A 25,017-nucleotide genomic window follows, 5' to 3' on the forward strand; every position below is an offset into this window, starting at 1 on the left:
TTCTGTGGCTGATCGCAGAATTCAAATTCTGAATTGAAATTAGTATAAAAAGAATCAAATCAATTTTGGCACAATGTACGACAAAAAAATTACTCACCGATAGGGATCTCGCGATACCTCCCACCATACAGTAAACCGTAGGAGACACCCAACAGCTTGGCCGGCTATTTAACTCAAGCGTTTTGTTTCTTATCCTAGCTGCGGCCCAGAACTGCGGCCAGGTAATCATTTATCTTGACGGCATCCACTCCTTCTGTTCTTGGGCTTTTAGAGTCAGGAAGACGGAATTACTTTGATCGTTCGAACTGTTATGTAATTCTGTAAAATGTCCGGTCGCTCCAGCTTCAGAATCAACTTCGCGAAGTGAGCATTATTATTGGACTCCATACCGTGCAGGGCTTTCGGTGGAATCGTTCAGATCTGCTTCTCTGATTAGTCGCTCAGTTTCTGCTGCTCTTGCTGGGTGGTTTTACTTTTCAGGTTTTACTGCTTATCGAACTGTCGTCTACCATGACCGTCATCAGTTGGAAACTTGAACTTGAGGTTTTCGAGTTTTTTTTCTCTTTTTTCGTGTTTTTTTACGTTGCAAAATTAATTTCAAGCACGACTTGATTCGTTTTTTTTTCGCTAGAAAAAACGGAAAAAAGAGAATCAAACTGGAAAATTGTGGGAGTTTAGTTCTAACCGTAACAACTTACCTCTAATTCTCCTTAAATCACTTCTGTCCGCAACTTCCAGAACTTGCGACCGTTATTCAACGATTTACGTCCAAAATGTCCGGAGTTTTTTTTCTCACAGTATGAAAACCTACTTCGATGGAAAAACGATTCAAACACAAAATGTCACAGTTTGGCACTGTTTGCTGCGATTTGCTGAAAAATACGTATTGGTTTCCGATTGAATTGTTTGGATATGCTGCTCCAAAGCGGGGTTTACCTGCTGTTGCTGCTGAAGGTGTTTTTGCTGGTGATCGTGCTGAAATTTTGATGGTTGCTCGATGAAGCTGTCGTCCATCATGATCACCACCAGCTACAAACATAAAGTTAACATAAAGATTTGGTTTTTTCATCTTTTTATGGACCGGCGTGATTTCACCTACAGTTTTGCTAATCCGACCGCAGGTGTTTTTAATATTTATAGGAATGTAACTTAATTTTCAACTTTTCGGATCTGGCTATCTTATAGTTCAGGTTTTCGTTTAATTTCCCTTTTGGAAATTAGTTATGTGTAGTTTTGTATTCTCAAAGGTATAATGTATCTTTCGTAAGAATAAATTAACACGCAATCTATTGAAAATCTCATTTATTTAATTAATTTCCAAAATAATATTCAGTTTAAGTTAGTTCCGATACCCGCCGCTACGCCACCCCGTGCGCTGCGGTTTGATAAATGTGTCGTTGAGCAAAACTGTCGGTCATTTCCCAGAAACCTGAGTTCAACTTTAGTAGTGATAATCGTCGGATTTTTAAAATCAAGTCTTTAAAAAGTTCAAGTATAATTTGTATCAGCTTTTATTGTAATGTTAACCCAATGTGTATTTACATAAACAAATTAAACTAATTACATTTTTAGCATCCATGGCGAAAGTGCATGAAGCTCTTAAACCGATTCAATGGCTGATTGGTACTTGGGAGTCGACAGTCGCCAAAGGTCATTTTCCAACCATCAAAGACTTCACTTATCATGAGATTCTTAAATTCGAGTCGCTTGGACAGCCTCTGTTAAACTATGAAGCACGTTCTCGTCATCCTGTTTCCGGAGCTCCAATGCATCTGGAGTCTGGGTTCTTGCGAGTGAAACCAGGAACAAATCAACTCGCTTTTATGGTTTCTCATAATTTTGGTCTTGCAGTACTAGAAGAAGGTTTGGCAACGCAGAACTCATTAGAATTTGAATCGAAATCAATTAGCCGGATTTCTTTTGCAAATGATCCGTCTGTTAAATCAATCAAAAGAAATTTCAAATTGCACGAGGATGGAACAATGGAAGTTACGACTGATATGGAAACGAGCACCACAGAGCTGACCAACCATTTAATAGTTATTTACAAAAAGCTAGAACAATAAATACATTCTGCTAGGGTAAATAATAGTAACTATAGCCTTCTGCATTACTCGTGATAAACCATTGTGAACTCTGCTGTGTAGTCGGCATATGGTTCAGAGAGTTATTGTTGGTGTCCAGATGTACGATTGTTGTTGGTGCTACTGTAGGCGGAACCGGCGAAGGCTGAGGGTATAATGGAACGTCATAGTAAAAATCTGGAGCCTGTGGTGATGGCGTCGTGGGATAGTTCAGTTCACGTTTCAAATGCCGGATATATTTGATTGCTAATCTGAAAATTAATATTCCGCCAAAACAATTGAAGTGCAAGTTAAAGCATTGCCTTACCTCAGACATTCAATTTTAGAATACTTTTTCCCGGATGGTTTCGAGTGCGGTAGCTTCGAACGCAATAAATCAAAGGCACGATTCATATCTCGCATCCGTGTTCTTTCACGATCACATGCTGACTTTTTATAATCTGTAATTTACAAAATATATATTTGTCATTGATGCAGCATTGATTCTGTTACATCATTGGTTTATTATGGGGCTCTTTATGTAGTTGTTCGAGTAAATTAGAGGTAGAGTCCTATAACATAGAACGAGTCGAGTTACCATACTTGATAACAGTGTCGAGTCAGTCTAAATGTCGTATTAGGGAAGTCGAAAAAAAATGACTAGGTCTTGCTACACGACTGAAATTCACTTGACTCGGCTACTGTTACACCAAAATTGGTCAGTCGACTAAAGTGACTCAACTTGTATTATGTAATAAAACCCGTAATTTTTATTCTACTTTGTAATACAATCTACAATGCAGTTCATGTTTTTATTGTATTTCGGAATTGAAATGGAAAGATGCGTCCGGATTTCGATTCAGTTCGGTCGACAATCGGAACAAGCTCGTTTCGGTCTGTTTTAAATCCGGTGCGATTGGCTCCGCTCCGGTCCGCCCAAAGTCTGGGAACGAAAATTGTAAATTTTTTCAAGTAAGCGTTTATTAGATTACCGTGTTGCTTGCTCATTGACGCTTGGTTTTTCAAATAAACATTACATATTTTTTCTTTCTAACCACAATATAATTGAAGAAATTGAAAGGACTCAAATAAAAACATTTTTTTTTTATAAGAGGAGATGTTTTGTGATGAATTAATTATTTACTAATATTTATTCAGAATTTATATTTTGTTTTCTGCCACAAACGGTGATATATCAACACTATTACATATATTTTCATTTTTATTTCATTAAAAGATTGTAATTGCTCAAGTCAAGAAAAAAATGGATTGAAAAAAAAATTAGACATTTGTCATCGAAAAAAAGTTTGATTATCCCAATTTCATGTACTCCTCCTTCCTTGGTAGATTTTCGAGGGTCGAAGATCACAACTTTAAGCGCTTTGAGTCACTCCCAAATCATGTCCGATTGAGCTGAAATTTTGCATAGATGGTTTTTTGGACCAATAAACAAAATATACAGACGGTTTTTGAAATTCGATGATGAATTTTTTTCCATATAGTCGTTGCCACCCTAACATATACCTATTTGCTTTTAAAATATGACCCGTTGCGGAACAGAGTGGTCTAAAGACCATTTTTTTCAAAAATGAGTTTTTTACATTATCCGCATCTACTCAAGAAACTGAAGTTAGGATACTAGAAAAATTTCGAAAAATCGAACTTTAAAGCTAAATTATACCATGTTGAAATTTCGTCCGAAACAGAATGGCCATTCTGTTTCGGAACAGAGTGGTCTATGTACATAAATCGAGGTAATACCATCCAGGGCTAGTAGCGAGTCACTTTTTAGTGACTTTGTCACTATTTTGAGCCTAGTCACTAAAAAGTCACTATTTACGCTTACTTTATAACTGGATTGTTCGTAGTATTTAATATTCAGTATGCTGTCTAACTAGGGCTGCGATACCTAGTCTCGCGACGGGGCTGCCGTCTTCGATATAGCTGGCGAGACACCGCGTTTCATGATTCAGCCGCCCGCTCCGGATAAGACGCTGTTGTACGCCGCCCCTAACATGGGGAAACAGCCGCGTACGTTCCCCCTTCCCAGTCAGCATACGACCAAAGTTTCCCAGGGGGTTGGTTACCCGATCTCCGCTAAGGTTACTCGTATCCCGGTCGGCACCACGTGGAGGTTGGGATAGGAGTTGCTGGACAGAGATGAATGACCACAATAGGATCTCAAGTGACACGTGTCCAACCATTCGCCAACCAAAAAATGTGGAACGCTTCACGATTTTGCGTGTCATCCTTGCGCAGGTCCTAGCTTCGGCTGGACATATACTAAAATTGGAACGATACTATTTACGCTTAAAAGTCACTAAAGTCACTATTTTACGACAAAATGGTCACTAGAGTCACTTTTTTGCTTTAAATGTATAAATTAACTATTGTTGTATTGCAACATACTTTAGAAAGCTTGCTTCTCATTTACTGAATATTTGAACAGTTCGGTTTGTAAGGCATTTTTGTTATCTTTTCCATCATAGAAGTTTTATGCCAGGCAATGTTTTCAAATTTCTCATCGAAGTGAACAGTGCAGAATAGTTACGAACGAATTGTCTAAGAGCTGCAAAGGAATGTAAAGTTTATTCTACAAGCTACTCGCGTCTTAAACCAGTGTTGTGCGTGAAATTACGTTTGTAGTTTGATTTGCTTGTCTCAAATCAACTGTTCCTCCTGGTTGAAGTGGATTCAAAAATTTCGAGCTTATATTGTGCATAGTCGTGTTTAGGTCTCAATTCGTAGGATTTTGCTTTCAATCATCCGAACCTACCGGTGTTTACCAGATACCATTTCGAAATTCCATAATGATAACCCATTCTACGCATATTTGTCCCATGCTCCAGATCAAACAAACGAGTGTTTAGTTGGACGAATTTGATTAGAAAATGTCAAGTGGGTTAAATATGCGTGGAAAATCATTGATGGGACAAACAGGCTTAGTATTGTTTTTGCATTTTCGGAACGAACAATGCTATTTTTAATATATTTTGAAAAACCCCTCCCTTAGTTAGCTTAACCAACTTCAAACGCTTTTCGAAGCTGTCACAGGCGGCACGGATTCCCAGATTTTCTGGATAACCGCTTAAACCGCTTTATAAGTTGGAGATATTGTAAAAAAAATTTATTGAGTTGAGCTTATTAAGTTTGGCCAAAATACCAAACCGATTCAATAGATATACTCAGATGGGTGGCAATTACAAACTGAACGTTATCATTTCGTCGGACGCGCTTTTTCATAACAGTCACAATTTTTCGACTTTCGGCATCCTTGCAGATCGTGGCCGACAGAATTTTCAACGAACCCCTCAAAGAGAATGTTTCCCTGTATTTTTCGATGGTTTAATAAACGAAATCTCGCCTAGCTTCACACGATTTGAGATGTTTGAATATTGTGCAAGGGCAGTCACTGACCAAAAATCGTTTTACTACGACTTTCCGGATTTGTTACATCGCACATCAAGAACTAAATACAACTGACAGACCACCAACACACCAATGCGTATTCGAGAGTGCATACATTCGTTCACGTACTTTCATTAACACTTATAACTCGAAAACTTGTATTCGAATATATTGGACAAGGCGTTATTACAACCATTTCAATGTGAAATTATGATACAGATTTTAGTTAGACTTTTTTTCTACGAGAACAAATCATTGCACATCCTATGTTCTAAGGACGTAAATTTCAGATAAAATTTAATTCATTTATGGTTCAACAATAAATTTCAAAACCCTCTTTTGTATATTTTTGGTCACTATTTAGTCTCTATTTGGTCACTATTTTAATGAAAAAGTCACTAAGGGAACATACTTAAGTGACGTAGCATTTTTTTCGTGATTTTTAAGCCCCCCCTCCCCCTCGTAGCATTTGGTCACAAAACCTAAACCTCCCCCAAAGAAAAAACGTAGCATTCGAATAACCTCCCCCCCTCCGCTTCTGAAAAAACGTACAGAAATAAGTGTAGTCAGGTTTTTACGCGGAATTTTTTACTAGGTTTTTTACGCGGATTTTTTAATTAACGCGGTTTTTCACGCGGATTTTTGAATTTACGCGGTTTTTTTATGCGATACCGCGCTAGTTCAAAAACTTTTTCGCGAATTTTCGAACTAATGTGGGTTTGGAACCAGAAACGTTCAAGTGTTTATCTAGTAGAAGACTTAGTCCAAAAAATACCCACCGCCCGCCGAAAGATCCGGAATGACCGTCAAAGAGGACAATTTTAAATACTGGTTCTAGAGCGTCTCGGGTTTTTTCTAAGCCCTTCTTGCTGGTTCACCTAAGCGGATTTTTGAATAACGCGGTTTTTTACGCGGATTTTTGAATTTGCGCGGTTTTTTACGTGGATTTTCGAATTAACGCGGTTTTTTACGAGGTACGCAATAAAAACCTGACTGTAGTAACATACATACAAAAAATAATTGAAAAAACCGTGTCTAATTCAATTTATTTACAACTTATAGACTCGTGACTGCATCTTTTGCTCCGAAGGGCTTGTGTTTTGGTACAAGGAGTAAAGGTGTTTAAACAACTTAGTATGATCCATGTCTGCAGAAAACACAGAAACTATTCCAGAAATGAAACGAGTATCTTGTAATTTTCACTATTAAAAGCCACAAAAAAGCAACGATTTTTGTATTCAAAACAGATTGTGTGTTTGGAAATCCAAGTGATTGTTTATGTAGCAGAGCTTTTAGAAGATTTCAGAATGCCACAGATAAAAACATTTCGACAGATCTCGCTGCAATACTTTGTGCAATGTTTTAGTGTAAAAAATCAGACTTTAAAAAAATGCTACGTCGATTTTACTACAACCCCTCCTCCCCCTTGTAACAGCTTGTCACAAAATGATGATATCCCCCCTCCCCTCATAAATGCTACGTCATTTAAGTATGGTCCATAAGTCACTATAATTTTGCTACAAGTTCGCTACTAGCCCTGCATCATGTAACATGTGACATGTAACATATTACATGTGATATGTAACTTGTCACTTGTCCTGTAACATGTTACACGTGGTTTGTAACATGTTACACGTAATGCAACACGAAAAATGTATCATATCAAATATTATGTAATGTCTGACATTTTGTGTTACATGTAATGTTACACGCCACATGTTACATGTGACATGCCATGTACATCATATAACATGTGACACTAGCCATTTTGTACGAGTTAACGTCATTTTTATTTATGTTTATGTACATAGACCACTCTGTTCCGAAACGATACGAGGATTCCAGTAAAATATATATGTGGTCAGAGTGGTCTATGTACATTGGTATGGAAAATTCACTTATTTTGCCAAAAACATGGTAATTTTATGTATTCACATGTTAAACTACTTCATAATCTTTATATTAGAATATTTTGTTTGAAAGAATCCGTTCAACAGAATATTATTCAGAGATTTTTCGAAAATTGCTTCTCCTGACAAATTTGCTCGATGGCACATAGACCACTCTGTTCCGCAACGGCTCATATGTTACTTGGATTGAAATTACGCACATTCATAGAAATGCATATCAAAAAACCTGTAAAGCCCCAGTTACACACATGGCGTAGTGACGCGTTCTCCAGGTTCGATGTCGATAGGCTGACCAGACATACCGTTTTGAACGGAAAGTAACGTTTTCTCATCTATTTTTAATCGTCCCGTTTTTTCCATTTTCTACCGTTTCTTTGATATTGCTTCAAAAATGTTCGTAATGAAGCTTTGCATTAAAATGTATCAAATTAGAAAATAAGCTCCTAAGCTGCCAAGAATCTGTCAATATCACTGAATAAATTCTGTGCCTTCCTGGCAGTTTCCTATAAAGAACCTTCTTAATCGCCAGCGGTCTGTGGTCTGCAAAATCATAAATTTCACGAAAAATCACACTTTACTACGCAATATGTGTTAAAAGTTGCACAGAATAAGGCAGGTTTATCAAAGCAACGATTGATTTTAAATATTAATCTTCCCATGTATCTTATTTTCGAACTCATTTGTTCCGTTTTCCCCTCGACAAAATCTGGTCAGTCTAGATGTCGAACATAACTATTGATATACAGTCAGGTTTACGGGGTTTTGTACGTGGATTCTGGAATTAACGTGTTTTTTACGCGGATTTTTGAATTACGCGTTTTTTTACGCAGATTTTCGAATTAAGGCGGTTTTTACGCGATACCGCGCTATTTCAAAAAAATCCCAGGAGTTTGCGAGTTAACGCGAGCTGGGAACTTCTGAGTATTTATTGAGTAAAAGACTAAGTCAAAAAAAACCCTCCGCTCTCCGAAAGATCAGAAATAACCAAACCCAGAGGATAATTTTAAATACTAATCGTAAAGCGTCTTGGGTTTTTTCTAAAACCTTTCTTGGTGGTAAAATTTACGTGGATTTTTGAATTATTGCAGTTTCTACGCGGATTGTTTAAATAACGCGGTTATTTTTAAACGATTTTTTTATGAGTATCCTCCGCGTAAAAAACCTGACTGCTAACAAAAAAAATGAAGGGGGCGCCAAAATAAGTTGTCGCCTGCAGCTCAAATTAGTCTTCGTCCGCCCCTGTGTACGCTGTCTACCCCCTGGAGTGTCACTGACTCCTACTCCGCTTGTGTTCTCCATCTCAAACCCGGCTATAGACCATTTTACGAATTGACAGGTGTCATGGATCCTGCTGATGATGATGTTGCTTTTGCGTGCAGCGGCTCCGATCTTTCTGTCAAAATTTCATTCATGAATTCGGTTAAGTTCTCGTAAAATAGTTGGTGTTAACATTTTATAAAATCAAAAAAAAAATATTTAGATCATCTTGACTACCCTACAAAATGCAGGTTCTTTCAAATAATAATGATATTATGCATGAAATCTCTTCAATATAAGTTATATTGAAGGAAAATAACTAAGTATATTTCACCATGCCAGGGTTGAGCACAACATTTCACATACATAAAAAAACGGGTTCGCCACAGAAGGCACGAAAGGCAGAATCACTGGTAGCAGAACCTGACTTACGATAGCCAAGTGCGTGATGGCAAATTGGTGCGAATCCTGGTCACGGTATCAGAGCTGCTACTCTACATTTATTATTTGATGGGAGGTGCAAATCAAGCCTAATTATTAGATCCGAAACGCGCAAACTGGTTTGGCTCAGGTCCTTAAGACTCTCACGGCATTGCGGAGAGTAATTTTTCGATGTTAGGTATAACTTACAATAGTCTCAACGGCTTGTTGGTTATAATTAACATAAAACAATTCATGCGGCGAAGACGCATAATCAAGGGCAAGGAACCGAGGCGGCACAAAGCCGCCGTGGTTTCCGCGGTCCGAGCCGGCCGCCGACCCGCCGTCAGAAGCGGCGGCCTCTTGCATACAAACAACTGATCTACTGGTTTTCTAGGATTATTCAAACAGGTTTTCTTTCCCTTGGTTAAGTCCGAACGAGCGGTAGCAAGTAAGGACAGCATACACTTGGACAATAGAGTCGGCCAAAGGCCGCGAGTGTGTGTTGTTAAAAAGAAAATAGACCATTTTTTGATTCTGCCATTCGTGCGCTTTGTGATTCTGCCATTCGTTATTCTGCCTTGTGAAATATTCTGCCTTTCGTAATTCTGCATTTCGTGATTCTGCCTTTTGATTTTCTGCCTTTCGTAGGAGACCCTCAAATTTAAAGGTTTCAATCTCAGCTATTCAAAAAAACCCAACTTTAGTTGTCGCTTCAAAAGTTATTTGATTTTTGGTGCAGCATGTTTTTACGTATAAATCATACGTACTTCAGCTTCGTGAAGCGCACAGCCAAAAGTCCAGCAGAATTGAAACCATGCAAGATGTATTGAACGGTAAATTAGACACATCCGACTTTCTTTTAATCAGTTTAAAAACAAACTTCGATTATTTGGAAGACGATGAATTAACGTTTCTGCAATCTATCTAAATTCAATCATCTGTATTATATATCATGAATTATGATCAGTACGTTTAGAATGTGCATGTGTTCGCGTGTGAACAGCGTGACTTAAATCATTTTATGCATGACGATAAACCACGATCCAAACAATTAAACAATCCTAACAACTGATCTTCAAATTTCACTTTCAAAATTTAGCGACTTAGATCAATGAGTAATCTAGAGCAATACCTGCTGTACATACAAGGAATCCTGCCGAAAAATATTCCTGAAAACACCAATCCTTGACTTGAATTCAGGAAGATAGAAATTATATTCCATTAAATAAAGATTTCTAGATAAAAAGGTGTTTTAGATCAAAACATGATGTGCAACAAACCCAACTAATGAGTCACAAACAACCCAACTAATGAGTCAATTTTTTTTGTTTTTTCTTAATCAACAAAGAAATTTTAAATCGTAAATTCTGGTTTTTGTTATTAATCGATGTGTTCACACTGTACCTAATGACACATTCCTAGCTCATCTACGCCAAGACATCCAAATTTCAAACTGCATATTTGACTTAGAACTGTTGTGTATGTGAAAGAGGATATATTGAACTTCACGGAAAACGTTTGTTTCATTTGAATTTACATGCAAAACTTGAATAAATGATTGAATTAATACACTCATAAAAGATTAACAAAATCATAGTTTTGACACTATTTTTAAATAATATGCTCAAATGACACTATTTTGTAGCTATGGGCATGTGATGCATCAGAAAGTAAAGGGTTTTTATAGACGTATTAATGGGCTAAACGCAGTTGTTGCTGCTATTTAGTAGATTCAATTGGTAGGTCATTGAAAAACAGGTCCTTTATTATGGTGTCGCGTTACGAAAATAGTAGTTTTTTTCTTATTGTGTAAATGTTACAAACTGTAGAAAAGTAGTATTCAGGATTTTCTTAGTACTCGATGAGACCTTTCTTCGCATATGCTGGTATGTGAAATTGGTGCATTCTACTCAAAGTTACAATAGGGTCAAAGTTATGGTGTCGCGTTACGAAAATTTTATGTGTTATTATAAAGTTACCAAAAACGAGTTTTTGAGCTTTTGTCAGTGTATATTGATAATCCCACATAGAATCATGATAAATAATAGTCATCTGCATCAAATTATATCCACCTGGAAGTGACGAGTTTGCTTTTCATTGGAATTAGATCATTACATATTCAATGCCAATAAAAAATCCATGGAAAATACTAGAATGGTTTTCAGATAACATTATAAATGTAAAAATATCTTTGTTCTTGAAAATTAAAATAAATTGAGGAAACAAGAATATATTGAAATTTCAAAGATAGTCAAAAATAGTGTATTTGACTATTTTAACCTCTAATAGACATATGTTGTTTCTTTTGCAATTGATTCAATTGCTAGGTGTGTCTAGTTTTCTTTGCTTTTTGGCAAAAATACTGCTTTAACCAACCATGTTATTTATATACATTTATTTATATACATTATTTAAATACACATCAAAAATAAGATACTCACTATTTAAAAGCATATTCGGTAGATTTGGCTTAAAGTTACATTCCTATTTTCATTGCGCTTTTGCGCTGTCCTATTGAGTATAAAAGCAACAATACTTGCCTTCGCGCATATCGTGGAGCTTCTGATAAAGTGCGTGCATAATGCTGCTTCACAAACACATTCTTATGTTTCTCTTAGGTCTCATCCACCACGAGTCGTGACGCTCAAATCGCGTTCTGTTTCTTCGCAAGTGACACGCTTTGAATATTACAAATATTAAATACAAAGTGCCCTTTGGTCAAGAGCGTCGGTGGTTCTGTTTACCGTTGCCATTCAAAACAATCAAGAAATCATGTTTCTGATTTCGGTATCAGATTATAAGGCGAAGGACAAAAATGCTGTATTCGCCTATCTTGATTATATTTATCTTACCTTGGGGATGTTGAAAATCCTGAAATTCGTGAGGTCATTTGGAGCAATGGGCCATCATCAGAATTCAAAAACCAATTCATGTGCACGGCTCTTAAATATTTCGCGGAGAAATATCTTAAAATGTTTCAGTGGAAGTATTTCGCAACATCGCATGGTAAAGGGCTCTACGACGCTGTTGGTGGGAAAGCGAAGAAGGTCGTTCGTTAAAAACCCTGGCACGGGGTCTTAGAAATGATGCGGTCAACAACGCTGCGGATTTTGTACGCATTTGCCAGAATAACCTTCCGGGGATCCGAAATTATCGCCCTAAACTCCCGTGTAAACCTATGGGAGTCTTCTTCCCCAGTTGTGCATTTCCAGATGGAATACTTACTATCGATTGATATAGTTACAATATTCATTCGATTTATTTACATATTTAATGTGATATTGATGGATTTGCCACATGACAGAGAATAAAACAGAAACCTAACGTACACTACATATACTCTGGTAATGTTTTTACTTCTAGTCAAAAGTTGAAAACGTATTATATCCAAACGATATACCTAAATATCAAACGATGGAAACTCGTTGGTCTTCAATGCTAAAACCTCCGGAACACGAAAACAACCAGGCCAATTAAACTTCACTTCGTTCCTTGGGGAGTTGCTGAATACTACCTTTTCAACACACGGTGGCGAACCAGCCTGTGGCTGACAGCCACCTTAATAAAGCAATAAAAAAAACTTTTCAACAAACATTCAAACTCATCAAACATTATAAAATAACAATATCCTACCAAACTCACTCAATATCTGATGGTTACGACACTACCTAATATTCCAACACACAAGCCACAACAAACCCCAAAAACGGATTCATTCGTGTTTTTCACATATCTTTTCTTACTTCAAGTACATTTTGATATTTTTATCTTGAAAACCTCAACAAATTTGCAATTTGAGTGCAATTTTGAGTAAGATTGTAGCAGGAAAATCCATACGAGACGAGTTGCTTGCCGAGGCTTCAGTAAAAGGGCCCAATAGTTCATAAATTTACAGCTAATTTTGTTTGTCAGTCGAAAAGTGGAAGGTGCGGAATGAAAGCTTTGCATAATCTACTTGTTTCCTCCTGACTTCAAGGAAAACTATATCAAAATAAATTAAAATCTGAAAGAGACATAGCTTGTTTATAAAGAAAACCATTCTCAGTACGATTAGTGGTAAAATAATATAAATCTGAAACGCCCCCATCAGCGTAACTTTGAACTAAATGTAAATGTCTTAGCATAAATATGTTGATATTAACCTAAACAACTACTTAGCCGAAGATAATATGACTAAAAACAAATCATGATGCCCACATTTACAAAGCTCGCATTTTCGTAACGCGACACCATTTGCAGGAGACTGTTTTGCGTAACGCGACACCATTGACACACCGAAATATTTTTGGGAGCATTTCGCTAAAAATTCAGTGTTTTCTATGTTGTAATATGTCATTTTGTTGGATTTTGTCTCCGGAACAAATGTCTAGAAGAAACCAGGGTTCAAGAGCTTACAGCAGAGCAGATAACTGAACGTATGCCATCGAAGGTTGAAAAAGCGAAATTCAGCGATGGTGTCGCGTTACGAAATGTATCGGGCTGCAGTACATGATACAACTATCTAAATTGCTAAACCAACCAGTCATAAGAAAGTACATTTAGTTGGCATTATTTACGACCTGTTTAATCAAATGCTCTTTAAGCTAATTTTTAATATCCAGCCTAAAATGTACACCAAAGTCGGTTCCCCATGGTGTCGCGTTACGCTGGAATGTGTCTAATGATCATTCGTCGATAATTTAAAAAGAAAAAGTTGCATTTCCAATCATTTGCAAGTCGAGAGTCAATTTGACGCATGATTATCCTTTTACGCCTATCAAAATATGATTATCTTTTCAGGGTTAAGAAGAAAACATGTAGGATACGCTGTCGAGATTATTGGGACTCAACATTGCTTTAGAGAAAAAAATCATTGAGAAACATTCAATTAATATTTGTTTATCTTATAAACTAATATGGGAACAAAGAAAAAGCTTTTCATACGCTTCATAGCTTGTTGTTTTGTACTTGCTTAAATCGATTATTTGCATGCAAAAAAAATGTTCGAAGTCCACTTTATTTTCAATTCTTTTTAGCACGAAAACACTAGCACTAGCAGTGTAGACATATATAAACACAAATCATTGGAGATTACGACAAGTCTAAAGCTGTTTTAGCACAAATATAAAAAAGATGTAGAATGGTCACTCACCTCGCTGATAAAAAATACCACGAGTTAACGGTAATAACATTTGAAAAAAGAGCGGGGGCCTAGTGTGGTTGGTAACGTCTCCGCCAACCACGCTCGACGCCTGGGTTCGAATCCCACCGCCGACATAGGTGTCGATGGTTGTGAGGTGGCGTGATCCACTCACAACCAACCCAACTGGTCTAGGTTCAATGGTCTAGGTAGCCGACACCGGGGGATTTTCCGAGGCGAAAAATCTCTGGGATCACGCCTTCCATCGCATGAGGAAGTAAAGCCGTTGGCGCCGGTCCGTTAATAAACGGGTCGTGAGTTAGGGTCCTGGGTGTGGAGTCGCCTCCCTGGGCGTCGGTGATTGGCCACAACAGTGGCGGAACTAGACCGACGGAAAATAAGCGAGAATAAAAAAAAAAAAAAAACATTTGAAAAAGGTACGTTACCTACGTTACCGTGGTTCCAGGAAACCAACTCTACAGGCCTTTAACAAAAACATCATGGCATCTCTGGATCGATCCCATACAAATGACAAGCATCAAATCAAATAGCGCACTCCATCTATTCAAGGTGGAAGCTTGCTATGAAACTGCTGGTAATTACAACGCTGCGAAGACAGAGTGTGCGTATGTGGTGGGCCAGCCTGTGCGTTCGGCTTGCATTCGTATCGCCAGCACTCACACTAGAATGCGTCAGTTCCACTTTTACTCAAAAGACTGCGCTGCCAAAACTGTCGCTCAATCTCAGGCAGAGTCCCCAGTCTTCTTGATATGATGTTTTTGCCTTTAATCTTAATTTATCAAACGCATCTCTAGGCTACACAAACTGTATCAAGGACTTGACAGTATTGCTGGACTCAAAGCTAATGTCCAAACAACACATGACATTTGTCGACGACAAGGGTAGCAGGAACTTGGGGTTCATAATGCGCCAAAAATTTTAGTAACATACATGTATTGTTCAAAAGTTTTATATTGCGTTATACTTTGGTATGCTCTAAGCTAACGTACTATGCTTTAGTGTGGAATTCCTACTATCTGAATGGAGTATGCAAAATCGACTCAATGTAATGAAGATTCGCTCGCTTTGCTCTCCGAAGACTACCTTGAAACGACCTCTTTAGGCTACCAGGCTACGAACAATAATGCAGACACTTTAATCTAGACAGCTTACAAATTCTTCAGGACGTAAACAGGGCAGTATTCGTCTTGGACGTACTGACCTCATGGATAGCGTGTACGGCGATTCTAAAAAAACGGCTTTTCGGATGCAACCGAAACTATGTGGTTTTAAAATCGAGGCCACAAGTCGCATGAGGTCGATGTTGCCTGTCAATATAGCTTCGATGTAAATATATCTTTATCTAATTAAGGATATCGGCTTTACTATCAGTAAAATCTTACTTCGTGTTCATTAAACCTTAAAAAGGAAGTTTGCACTATTCCATATGAAAACAAGTTTGAGTTTACTAATATATCACCAAAAAAATAGTTACTATTGAGAAAAATGTATTTTGGATCTATTCTGCCGTGAGATGAAGAAGTGACGTAAGTGCCACTTCCTCGAATTTGAGTTTTTCATGCCAATTTGTTCATTATTCGAAGACCTATCTTTTGGTATCTACCTTTTCGTTGTTACTTATCCATACGTTGTATAGAATCAAAAAAACAAAGTGACGTTGGCATACATTTCCATACAAAAGTGACGAAGAATTCTTTCGTTTTTGGGCCGTACTGAAAAACTGATCACTTGGATCTACGTCACAATGTCATCTCACGGCAGTATTACAGTATTGCTTCATGGGCATTTTGATAGATTTTGTTTGATTTTGACTGTTTGCTACGATTGTGATGACTAAATGCGCCACTATTGGTACACTTAGAGTAGTGAGGGGCAAAAGTACGCATTTAATTGTTTTTGCAACAGAACTATTGCAAACAATTATTATGAAATTCGGTTTTGTTTCCAAGTGGTACATACCTTTTGTCTTTAAAATGTATTACCAGAGTTTTTCAAATTTTGTTTGTAGCATGAGAATTTCACTTTTTAGAAAAGATACTCAAATGCGAACTTTTACCCAGCACGCAGGGCAAAAGTACGCAGTTTACGGGGCAAAAGTTCGCACTGCATGAACAGTGTATTTATTATCAATTTCATACGCTATTTTTAAATTAAAGATGGTGACTTCCGGTTTGCGGTAAACAGTAAAAATTGACCAAATACCACCCCATATGAGTTATTTCGGATTCGGAATGATGCCAAGAGACCTGAACAAAGTCACCATCTAGAATTTTAAAATGGAGTCTGCAGTCGATTTCCAGTCTCAGGGCATCATTTTATTTCCAGCAATACACTTATTGGGGGATACTCGACCATCTTAGGTTGTTTTCTAGAAACCGAAAGTTGACATCTTGAAATTCAAAAGGGCGTCTTGGCCATTTTCCGATCTGTGGGCATCCCGGTTACGAAAATAAATATTGGATGGTATTTGACCTTGTTTTTTCATTGTTCCTATGGCTTCTAGAAGCCTCGATCTTGAACCATTTTGAAAGCATATCAACAAAACCATTAAAATTGGTTGTAAGATTCTATTAATTAAATCATAAAACCATAGTATTCCTTAGTTCCGGAGCATATTCGCATATCACTGATTATTCTTGAGTGATTCCTGTACAAAAACATTGTTATTAAACGCATTTTTTCATTACGGTTAATGGCACTTAGTGCGTACTTTTGCCCCACAATGAGTTTCCCAGCTGGTTTGAGTTTTATGACAAACTTCAAAATATTTTCGGAAAAACAAATTCACACTACAAACCACAATTATACAAGAGTTTTTTGGGTTCTGTTGATTTCGGGTTTCTGTAGTTTTCCAATAGGTCAATCATAATTCCCAAAACTAAGAAAATTAGATCAAAACAGCTCGAAACACAATTTTCTTCATAGGTTTGCACCATTTAAACGGAATCTTATGTATTTACATGAGTGATTATCTGACGTTATAATACTGCAAATTCATACAATGTTGCTAGTTTATTTCGCTCGTATGTTTCGAAAAGGCCATTGCGTACTTTTACCCCGTGCGTACTTTTGCCCCTCACTACTCTACTCTAGAAGTTTGTATGAGATACTGTTGATGTGTTGAAAATTCTGCAACCAGCAAATGAGAAATCGAGTTTTTCATAGTAATTGGTTATAACTCAAAAACTTTTGATTTACATGACTTAACTATTCCGAATACATAAGAAAAATCAGCCTTGTGTTTGATGCATGGAGAAGTTTGCGTAAATTATTTCAAATAATATACTGTCCAAAAAAACCTCAAACTGTAAAAATGTTGAAGCCCTCTTGGTTTTTTTGACGTGGGACGTCTTTCTTCACTATACTAAGGTACATTCTGTGAAAACTGGATTGAACATGTAACGTTTTTGGTTGGCGGAATGGATTTCAATAGTTAATAGTTAATTATTACTCCGTGAAAATTGCGGAAAAGTTTGAAGGTCTAATATCCACATACATTTTTCATACGATTGGTATATTTCCCTAACGCAGACTTCAAAAACATAGACGAAATGATTTCACGCATTCATAAGCATAAGCATAAGCGACGATGAAAGAAAGCAGAGATGCTTCCACGTGATTGGTTCTTCCCCAATCACCCAAGTTCCCCACACTGAGTGACGCTATAAAAGGACATTCCGTGTTGAGAGAAGCTCATTCCCCAGTCGACCGTCAAAGCGAACAGTTCGGCTTCCCTTCGATCTGAGTTGGACCCCATCAGTGGTAATCTAATTCAGATATCGTTGTTGGAATACAGCTTGAAACTGGACGTGATCGGCACTGGGGACCATTGGAAGCCGTTGGAAGGGACCATTGAAAGACTTGGAAGTAGCATTGGGCGATGCGACGGAGAGTATCGATACTTCAGTATCGATACCCGAAGAACCAAAAGTATCGAGATACTCAAAGTATCGGTCAAAAAGTATCGATACCAAAAGTATCGATACTATAGCTCAGATCATTTTTTGAATTTTTGATAAATACATTTACTCAGGGTGGCCACTTTACCGGAAAAACGGGAAAAGCGGAAAAAAGCCGGGAATTTTAAATCATCGGGAAAAAAATACGGGAAAACCGGGAAATTAGGCTTCACGCCGGGAAAATCATCCTCCTTCATGTCTGCCGCTTTATTTGTTCAACAGTTTCTGAGGAAATGTCAACATGAGACTCTGCTTTTTTATGTTTACCTAACTGGCATGATTCTGCCGGATAGGGGAAAGCTGGTTGTTGGTTTCAGTTAAAGTCGACAGCGGCTTCGCAGCAAGATCTGCGTCAAATAAAATCAGGCTTGATCAGGTGGATAAATTTACTGTTCCGTAACATATATTGTCAGATTTTAAAGAAGTCAAAAAGTTATCAGCGTCGCGAGAGGCGTATTGAAACTTCTTGTGAATAGTGTTCGACATCGCATCGGGGAGAATCCGGTCAAAAGTCAAATAGGACCAGCGTTGCCAGGTATCCAGATTTAGCTGGATTATCCAGATTTTTGATCATGTATCCAGGTAGACAGCTTTGATGTCCAATTATCCAGATTTTTCATGGATGATCCAGATTTTATTTTCTCTGTTCCGCAAAAAGGTCATCACTTCAATTTTGGCGCGAAATTTTGCAATTTTGTCACCTCAAATTTTGCGTACTTCAAGACTTTTATCCGAAAAATTAACCTTTCACACCACGAAATGACCGCCAGATTTTTTCCAGATTTTTATTTTGCCTTTTCCAGATTTTTAAAAAAATGACCTGGCAACGCTGAGTAGGACCGGGAACTTCGAGTCTCGATTTTATTTCGAACCGGACCGGAACGGAGCAACCCGGTTTGTACTTCCCGATTTCTGGTATGATTTTAACCACAAGCAGCAAAAAGCAGCAAAAAAAAATTTTCATTCTGTGTTGGACCTTTTGACTACTTGATTTTGTTGGGGAAAGACGCCACCTTGAAGTGCTATTTGTTAAAGATTTCTCAGATTTTTTCTATATCAAAAACAAACAGTAGCTAAATTATTTTTTTTTTTCAAATTGTTTATTCAGAGTGTCAGTTGAATTTATTTTACGGACCATGACAAAATTTCTTATACATTACATTGACCCCAGCTCGAAAATTTTAAAGTCCCAGGATCGAAGTTTTTCGAAAAAAAAAATTGTTTTGAAATAACAGATCTCAACGTTTCATGCATTTTGCAAAATGCATCTAGACAGTTTTATGTGCATTTTTTTCATTGGTCACTCTGAGGCTCTCCTTCCCAAAGTCCGCTTGAAGTTTTGCCTGAGGACATTTTTCTAGAAGACAAAAACTCTATGCCCCAACTCTTGAATTTATCCCACGCATTTCATTGGCATCCTGATACAGAAGCACTGCAAGCTCGAGAGAAGGTTGACAGAGAAAGATGCAGAAGGAAGCAAAAAAGCGCGAGAAGGCAAAGATTGTCAACGATTTGGAGATAAAAAGGGCGAAAATTGTGCAGCAGATCACCATGAAGGTACTTGCTAAAGTCGACAAACAGCTAAACACGATGAAGGAGGAATGTTTTTCATAGTTTTGTAACACTATTTTTGCAAGGCACAAATAAGCATGTGAAAATTGATTTTTTTCTCATATGTTTTAAAAATAAAACACCGGGAAATTTCACTAAACATCATCGGGAAAACCGGGAAATTGAAAATTGATATTGAGTGGTTCGCGGATTCAGTGATTCGCGAAAATACAGCAAAACTATTTGCTGAACAGAAAACAGTAAATGAATGGTTGCTGGAATCCAGCAAAAGAATTGATATGTCAAAAAATTTACGTCAAGCTGTCATTAGTAAAACGCGCCAAATCGCTGTGCAGCTGGTACGGGATCATCGCTAAGCTCCTGATAGCGAATATGGGACCATAGCTAAGTCCTTGTTGGGCTAGATGAACTTAAAAGTTGAAATGATAATCATACATCTCTAGTTCAACAGTAATTTGCCTATGATCCGATGGGCGGATGGAATCTGGTGCCTGACGGAAACATGGTTCCCTTGAATTAACTGGTTAACCAGCAAATTGATTTATGCTTTGCTGAATGAACAGCAAATTGTCATAGCTGACAACCAGCAAGTTGTATTTTGTTTTACCGAACATGCAGCAAACGACCTGTCACTTTTATGCAATTGAGCATTACTGAATAATTAGCAAATTTCATTTTGCTGAACAGATTGCTGGAAGCACAGCACACCAAAAATCAGCAAAATTTTGGTGGTTTCTAGCAATGAAAATTTGATGTGCCGAATTTTTGTTTTTAAGTTAAGTAAAGCGGGCAATGTATGTAGTTTCGCGGGAATGCGAAGATGAACGGGAATAGAAGGTGTGACTAGAATTAGAAAAAATTTTCCCTCGTCCAGACGGGACATAAGTCATTATACATAGTGTGCGTAAAGAGAAATAAACTCCCACAGGGCAGTGTGTGCAGTTTCATCGCGGCGTGCTGAGATGCGGGAACACAATAGTAGAGGGTGATTCGACATTGCATTGGTCTTAGGAAGAGTTACCCTTACCCAGTAGTTTAATTGGCCAAAACACCTTGCCGGAGACAACGGAGATTGCGGGTTCGTGTCCCGTCTGGACGAGGGAAAATTTTTTCTAATTCTAGTCACACCTTCTATTCCCGTTCATCTTCGCATTCCCGCGAAACTACATACATTGCCCGCTTTACTAAACTTAAAATGTAAGTCAATATCACAAAAAATGAAATTAGTTCGTAAAGCGACTTTTTGTTGTTTTTCTGGTATCTATCCGCATTCTCTAGAGCAGCATGAATCAAATGGCTTCACAAACAAATACATACAGGTAATGCAGAAATTCTGAGCTTTGGCAAACAAATGAATTAAACAACTTATATCTTCAAGATTTGTATTCACTGGCCCAATGGGCTGTGAAGCTCCCGTCTTATTTGTATAAATTATTGACACACTTCCATATTAATTGATGAGGAAGTTGATGACATAAAAAAGTTAGATATGTCAGCGAAAATAAGATAGTGAAGTCTACCGCTGATTTTTTCTAACTAAGAAATATTGCAATTTTTTTTTCACTTGTACTCTAACTTGTGTCGACGGAAAGCGTGAGTTAGTTTCCGCTTGCAAATATTCGATCTGAACAGTATAACCAGAAAACTTATATTTGTTTTTAAAATACAGTCAAATTTCGCTCGTTGGACTATGTTTAGTTGGGCTACGTTTTAGTTGGGCTCCCGCTCGTTGGGTTATAGCCCAACTAAATCGAAGCCAATCATCATATCTGATAACGTTGAATTTCGTTTGAGGGGTTTGTGGATGCATTTTAACGCAGAAAGTAGAATTAATTGAAATAAAAACAAATGAAGCTGAGTATAAATGTAAACAAACAATATTTTAATCAATTGTCAGAGAAACAATATAAGTTTTGTGCCTTAATAATGCAACGTAGAGCTATGCCTATTTTTGAAAGTATTTGAGAACACGTTATTATTGAGCCCTTCTTTTCTGGCTTTAAATGTGTGGCTTAAGTAAAACAAATTTCGAATTTGGCCCTATGCTGCGTTTGGCTCAGATTTTGACAGTTCGTTTGGCTCACAACATTCTCTCTATCTATTTCTCCATCTAAAGCCTGTAGTACACTCTTTGTCTAATGGTCAAATTTTTGACGTTCTGACATAATGGTCAAATTTATTTGACATCATGGTTGTTGTTTGCCCGTGTTTGCCTCATGTTAAAATTGGAGAGTGACAAATAATTATCTTCGACCAAATTTTTATCTGTCAAAAAGTGCCAAATATTTGACGCTTGGTCAAAGAGTGTAATACAGGCTTAAGTTTTGCTAGTGCAAATAGACTTGTGCGATACTTATACTGACAGTGGCAGCTTTTCAGTGGTTCCAGCTCGTATCAACTAGCTGGCATCTCCATCCGATTTGCTTTGCTTTATCGCAGCCAACATCGCAGCGGTTCTACGATGTGTGGGCTCCACTGACGCTGACAGACAGCATAACATAGCGTATCAAAAGTGGCGGTGATCTCGTGTACACATTGAGATGTTAGCCCTTGTAACATGTCAGCTAGCTGGTCCGTATGCATAAAAGAATATCGATACAAATATCGCGGTTTTCAGTATCGATACGGCCGAGTATCGGACGCTTGTGTATCGATCCAAAAAATCGAAATATCGTCTCAAAAGTATCGATATTTCCGATACCGATACAATATCGCCCATTGCTACTTGGAAGCCGTTTAGATGCTGCTGATAGTATTTTGTGTAGGTATAATGTGTCGTATATCAAGCGTGTGTGTCTGAGTAGCGTGTGCGTGTGTGTGAGTAGCGTTAGCGTATGTGTGTGTGAGAGAGAGTAGCGTTAGTGTGCGTGTGTGAGTAGCGTTTGCGTGTGTATATGTGTGTGTGTGTGAGTAGCGTTAGCGTGTGTATGGGTGTGTGTGTGTGTGAGTAGCGTTAGCGTGTGTATGTGTGTGTGAGTAGCGTTATCGTGTTTATGTGTGTGTGTGAGTAGCGTTAGCGTGTGTATGTGTGTGTGAGTAGCGTTAGCGTGTGTATGTGTGTGAGTAGTGTGTGTGTGTGAGTAGTGTGTGTGTGAGTAGTGTGTGTATGTGTGTGTGCATGTGTGTGTCTGTGTCTGTGTGTGTGTATGTAAGTAGCGTGGGTGCGTCTGAGGAGCATGTGCAATGTGAGTAGCGTGTGTGTATATAGCGTGTGTGTGTATAACATGTGTGTGCACAAATGCATTCATCCGAGGTAAATTTATTTATGACAGAATACTTTTATTGGCAACAAGTTAATTATTCTTTCTATTAGTTTGTATGCTATGGTTAATGACAGGTGTATGTGTTTTTTTTTGTGAAGTGTTCATAGATTGTTGTGTAGGGTTTTGTACGTTTGGTGTGTGTTATATACTATGGCAATGGCAGAATTAAATCTTTACACCCACCATAGTCCCACGTCAAGCCTACGTTTGTGCACTCAAGCACATACCCTTTAACTTTTTTTATCCCTAATAAACAGATTGAAAAAAAAAACTGGAAATTCAAAATTAGATAATCAAATAGTAATATTAGTAAAATTATACCGGCAAATTTGCTTTACAATGCTCTGATTTAATCAAACTGTTTTTACGGTGTTTTTGATTGATTCTTTCGCTAAAATCTCAACAGAAAAAAACTGATTATTTTATTCCCAGCTTCCGGACCGGATCAAAGGGAATCAAATCAGAACGGACCTAAAACGGCCCGGAACACTAGATTTTTAGAATAACACTTTTTCGTTACACTTTTTAAAACCCTACCGAAGAAAGACGCAGTCTTACGACAAAAATGATATTAAAATTATTAGATCAACAATCGCTGTGTATGACAAGTTTTGTAATTTTATTTTCTATATTACCTTTTTCGATTTCGAGCGCTCGTTTTCGCCAAACATTGGAATCATATGAGTTGAGGAGATCACTATTATCACTTGAGCTCCCAACACTGGGTACGAGCGGATTGGGATTTAATCTACCGTAGTTTTGTACACTGATATCAAAAGTTTGATACCTATCTGCTCCTTCATTTCGGTCATAATCCGTGCCATTCGGTTTTAGATAATTCATTGAAAGAACAGAAGATGCACTGTTTTCGTGACTGATCTGCAAATATGAATCCATGGGTGCAGATGTAAGTGGAGTTAATTTCAGAACACTTTCCGGAATTGAATCCGCACAACAGGTGCGATTGGATGACCGCAGAACACGTGTTTCCACACTAGATGCCGGAAAATTTTGTCGATCGGATTGAGCATGCATCTTGTGCTGCTGATATACTGGCGGTTGTTTTTCACTGCTGCTGTCCACCTCGACGTCCAAGGAAGAATTGCTTGTAGTCGCATAGTCGCGATCGTTACTCAGATCGATTGGAATTAGGTCGGCAATATTCATTGCTCAGTGTAACACTGTGTTTTTAATAAACAATGACTGTTTATCGAGAACATGCACAAGGATATAAAAGATTTGTTTAGAGAAGTGAGGTCTGCTCCGCTTCAACGACTGATTACGAATGGAAACAATCCAATATTTTGATGACAATTTTTATTTATATTTGTATCGTGGCAGTTCTAGATATTACCGGCCGCAGGTGAACTAAGAAGTGTGACCTGTGAAGAACACATGTAGGGTCAGTCGTGTTGCTGCAAAGAAAGTTCTCGCGTATACGTAGAAAGCTAACCAGCAATGTAGATCGTATATAAGGAAACATGCGTCCAGTGAAAACGGAGGCCGACTAATGCTGCTCATTATTCTTATGTTACCGCATGATTGAACTAAATGGAAATATTTTTATTTATTTTTCACTTTTTTTCCTCCGAGACAAACACATTTTTCTCCTTCTAGGCGACAATTGTGTGCACAAGTGGTTTTGAATCGAATCGTTTAGAAAAATGTATACTTGTCAGGTTCCCTTGCACCTACTGCTTGTTTCCTTTTCCATCCACCTCAAAATTGTTTCGCTATGGCTCATCAAAGAAAATGAAAGGTATCATCCAATCTATCTTTGGGTGGGCACAGGTTGTGTCGTATGTATGTATTCTGGTCACCTGAAGCCCGCTTAACTTTGATTGCCACCGAAAAAAAACCGAAACCTTATATCGAAGTTTGCCTGTATATATATATATATTATATAGTATATATATAGTAGTAGTATAGTGATAGTAGTAGTATATATATATATAGTATATATATATATATATATATATATATATATATATATATATATATATATATATATATATATATATA

At 37.7% G+C, this 25,017-nt stretch overlaps 2 protein-coding genes across 3 annotated transcripts; one reads left to right on the forward strand and one right to left on the reverse strand.

Annotated features, from left to right (window-relative positions):
* Window positions 1-1,390: 1,390 nt before the first annotated feature.
* Window positions 1,391-2,095, forward strand: LOC129734085 (peroxynitrite isomerase THAP4-like). The gene is made up of 2 exons (XM_055695816.1): window positions 1,391-1,516; window positions 1,573-2,095. The coding sequence occupies exon 2, from the start codon at window positions 1,578-1,580 to the stop codon at window positions 2,064-2,066; it is 489 nt and encodes a 162-aa protein (XP_055551791.1). The 5' UTR covers window positions 1,391-1,516; window positions 1,573-1,577; the 3' UTR covers window positions 2,067-2,095.
* On the reverse strand, window positions 1,573-24,487 carry LOC129734084 (uncharacterized). 2 transcript variants are annotated; one of them, XM_055695814.1, is made up of 4 exons: window positions 24,350-24,487; window positions 23,631-24,198; window positions 2,392-2,524; window positions 1,573-2,335 (listed from the first exon to the last, which is right to left on the reverse strand). In XM_055695814.1, exons 2-4 carry the CDS (start codon window positions 24,160-24,162, stop codon window positions 2,077-2,079), a joined length of 924 nt encoding a protein of 307 aa, XP_055551789.1. In that variant the 5' UTR covers window positions 24,163-24,198; window positions 24,350-24,487; the 3' UTR covers window positions 1,573-2,076. The 2 variants fall into 2 exon arrangements, with proteins under 2 accessions (XP_055551789.1, XP_055551788.1); XM_055695813.1 differs by lacking the exon at window positions 24,350-24,487 and having other exon boundaries at window positions 23,631-24,334.
* Window positions 24,488-25,017: the final 530 nt, after the last annotated feature.

The sequence above is a fragment of the Wyeomyia smithii genome, chromosome 1 (assembly GCF_029784165.1).
Source record: "Wyeomyia smithii strain HCP4-BCI-WySm-NY-G18 chromosome 1, ASM2978416v1, whole genome shotgun sequence".
Taxonomy (NCBI): Eukaryota; Metazoa; Arthropoda; class Insecta; order Diptera; family Culicidae; genus Wyeomyia; species Wyeomyia smithii.